The 3,027-nt window shown below is 37.0% G+C and overlaps 1 protein-coding gene across 1 annotated transcript; it reads right to left on the reverse strand.

Moving 5' to 3' along the window:
• Nucleotides 1-1,410: 1,410 nt before the first annotated feature.
• On the reverse strand, nucleotides 1,411-2,148 carry LOC140156630 (uncharacterized). The gene has a single exon (XM_072179567.1). It carries the CDS (start codon nucleotides 2,146-2,148, stop codon nucleotides 1,411-1,413), a length of 738 nt encoding a protein of 245 aa, XP_072035668.1.
• Between the last annotated feature and the right edge of the window lie 879 nt (nucleotides 2,149-3,027).

Below are 3,027 nucleotides of genomic sequence, written 5' to 3' on the forward strand. Positions count from 1 at the left end.
TACTAATGCAGTACTTTCTAGAGGTGAATGTATTGAAAATAATTTGATGCAAATATTAGAAAAGGTTGACAACCCCTATAAAGAAAACCATGGTGCACAGTAATCCAGAACTCGTTCTCTGGAAGAGAATGGAAAATCTGACCCGAGACCGAAGTTATACATTACCTGGAGCAATAAATGCTTCTTGTCTATTTGTGAATTCGCTTGCCTTTTCCTTATATAAATTCTATTTGAAATGTTACCTACGTTATCAAAATCAGAAGTAGGAGCAAATATCAAGAATAATAACCGTTGCTTTAAACGATTTTGACACATTATATTATTTAAAAAATATGTAGTTTCGGCTGAATTCATAATCCAGTCGCCAGCGGCAACGGATTGATCTTTAAAAACAAATTTATGGTGCTTTCAAAGAATTGATTCAGCCTATTGGATGGGTCTGAATCGCTCATTGCTCAAGTGCCATTATCATTGTCAGGGTCGTTGACTTACTGACGGTTACCGTGTAAAGTGATTTACACATACGGTTCACTTAGTCAATATCAGTTTCTATTATGCAATATGAAAAGGCTAGGTAGAAGGGATTATTGGAAGGGTACGGTGTTATTCATGTAAAAATCGTCAATTGTCAGTGACATGATAGGATTGTTGACTTACCGAAGGCTACTTATATCTAATGTGCTACAAAAAGCCACCTATATTTAATGTTCTGCAACAGAGCCAGTTAATTTTATGTTCTGAACAAGTATGAGCTGTCAAAAAGACCGCGGAAGGCTTGCCACACTCTACTGACGTACATGTGTTAAACTAATTTTATTTGTATCGAATAGTTGGAAATCAAAATCTGCACATGTTGAGCAAATTTAAAAGTGATTGGCAAATTTACTTAACTGTTTTGTCAAATCAAAGTTGTTTTTAAAGATTCAATTTAGCGTGTTGTCAAAGGAGATTGCTTGAAAATACAAACTGAGGGAGATCGCAATCACAGGCATTTCACTTGTAAAGAAGTAAATATAGATATGAGATCGATATCTCCTTGTTTTGTATTGGATAAAAGTGAACATTCTGAATATAATGCTCAACCAGTTAAAGTTTGTTCGGCTTATATATGGCGGAATTTGTTTTATTTTACTGGATGGAATTTTGTTTTTATTTTACATGATCTACTTGTTATTATGCCTTGTCCTAAATAAAACATCAAATGACTTGCCATAATCGTAGTACTATTTTATTTTTACTGCACATTGTCTATTTTTTATTCACTTAACCCTCGTCCAATACATACATACATACATACAGAATGCTTATATAGCGCTGCTACATAAAGAACGCAGCGCTGAACAAGAAGAACCATAATAAAACTACAAATATGAGAACCTACAGGCATGTATATAAGACAAACAAAGTCAGTTAAGCAGGAAACAAATGTGTTTTCAATGATTTCTTAAAAGCAGGTAATGTGGTAGACTCTCTGATGATGACAGGTAGACTGTTCCAGATGCGAGGAGCTGTGTAAGAGAATGTCCTTTTTTCAAAAGATATTAGTGTCTTAGTTGAGTTATGTTCAGAGAGGCGAGTTGTGTCTGCTGTTGAACGGAGACCTTGACGGGTTGGAATGTGAAGAGAAAGACATTGCGATAAGTAGTCCGGTGCCGTCCCATTGAGGCATTTGAACACTAGCACCAAGATCTTGAAGGTAACTCCATCCTCAACGGGCAGCCAATGTAGTTGGTGTAAATAAGGCGTGGCATGATCTCGTTTCAAAGCTTGGCAAATAACTTTCGCGGCCCAGTTCTGGATCCTCTGTAACTTCTGGATGTCAGTTTTGGCTGATCCAAGAAGGAGTCCATTGCAATAATCCCGTCTGGAGAGAATAATGGCACGCGTGACGAGATGGCAGGTGTCATAGTCCAGGAACCTACGTATACGCGAAATATTGCGGAGTTGGAAGTTTAGGTTTGTGCAGAGAGATTTTACATGTGAAGACATGGACATTTGTGAGTCAAAGATGACACCAAGATTGCGAACACTGTCACTAGGAGATATTGTAACGTCCTCAACTAGCAAAGAAATAGGATACATGTGGTGTTTGAGATGTGGTGATGTTATAACCATAAACTCTGTCTTGTCATCGTTTAGCTTGAGCATGTTGTTATTCATCCAGTTCCCCAATGGAAATGGGGGGGGGGGGCTGGGAAAGGCATTAGCAAATAAGATAAACTTTAGTAAGGAAGATGTATTAACAATACCATGTATATACCAAGAGTATGGTTTAATGAAGGTCCAAATATGGAGCCTTGAGGTACACCACAACGGATACCCATATATTTAAAGTCATGTGACTGATATCGTACAAACTTTTCCTTGTTTTCGAAATAATATTTTAAACCATTCCAAGACAATACTTCTGAAACCGTAATGCTCTAACTTATACAACAAGATGCTATGATTGATGGTGAGAAAGGCTTTTAAGAGATCTAAAAATATTCCAATTGTATCTTCATTTCTTTCTACTGTACTTAGTTTATGAATGTTTGATCTAAATGCAAACTTCTTTACAATGAAGTTTCTTATATAACCATGACCTCGGCTCTTATTTTTATCAATATAAACTGGGAAAGAAAGGAAGATGTCACCGTGGTGACCTATGCCGACCATCTTTGGGTATATACCGGTAACACAATCACTGCACCTGTCTCACCTGGACTAACATTGGGCTATGGCAGTTGATATCAAACATACCCATATGGAAGACATGACGTTAATCACAGGGGGTGTGGGTTTTAAATGGAGTCATCCATTCAGGCAATCCCATTTGAAATTACTTTAATGTATTCCATATGGGGTGTATGGATTTCAACTGGAATAGCACATTCCAGCCAGTAATATCTAAAAGGCACTGCAAGTTACGAATGCAGTACTTTTCAGAGTTGAATGTATTGTGATTTATATTCTCCGAATAATTTGATGCAAATATTAGGAAAGGTTGACAATCCCTGTAAAGAAAACCATGGTACACATAAATCC

The sequence above is a fragment of the Amphiura filiformis genome, chromosome 1, assembly GCF_039555335.1.
Source record: "Amphiura filiformis chromosome 1, Afil_fr2py, whole genome shotgun sequence".
NCBI lineage: Eukaryota > Metazoa > Echinodermata > Ophiuroidea > Amphilepidida > Amphiuridae > Amphiura > Amphiura filiformis.

Bases quoted from the DNA above. Each gene is read 5' to 3' on its own strand.
- LOC140156630 (XM_072179567.1), bottom strand. From the start codon at position 2,148: ATGCTCAAGCTAAACGATGACAAGACAGAGTTTATGGTTATAACATCA.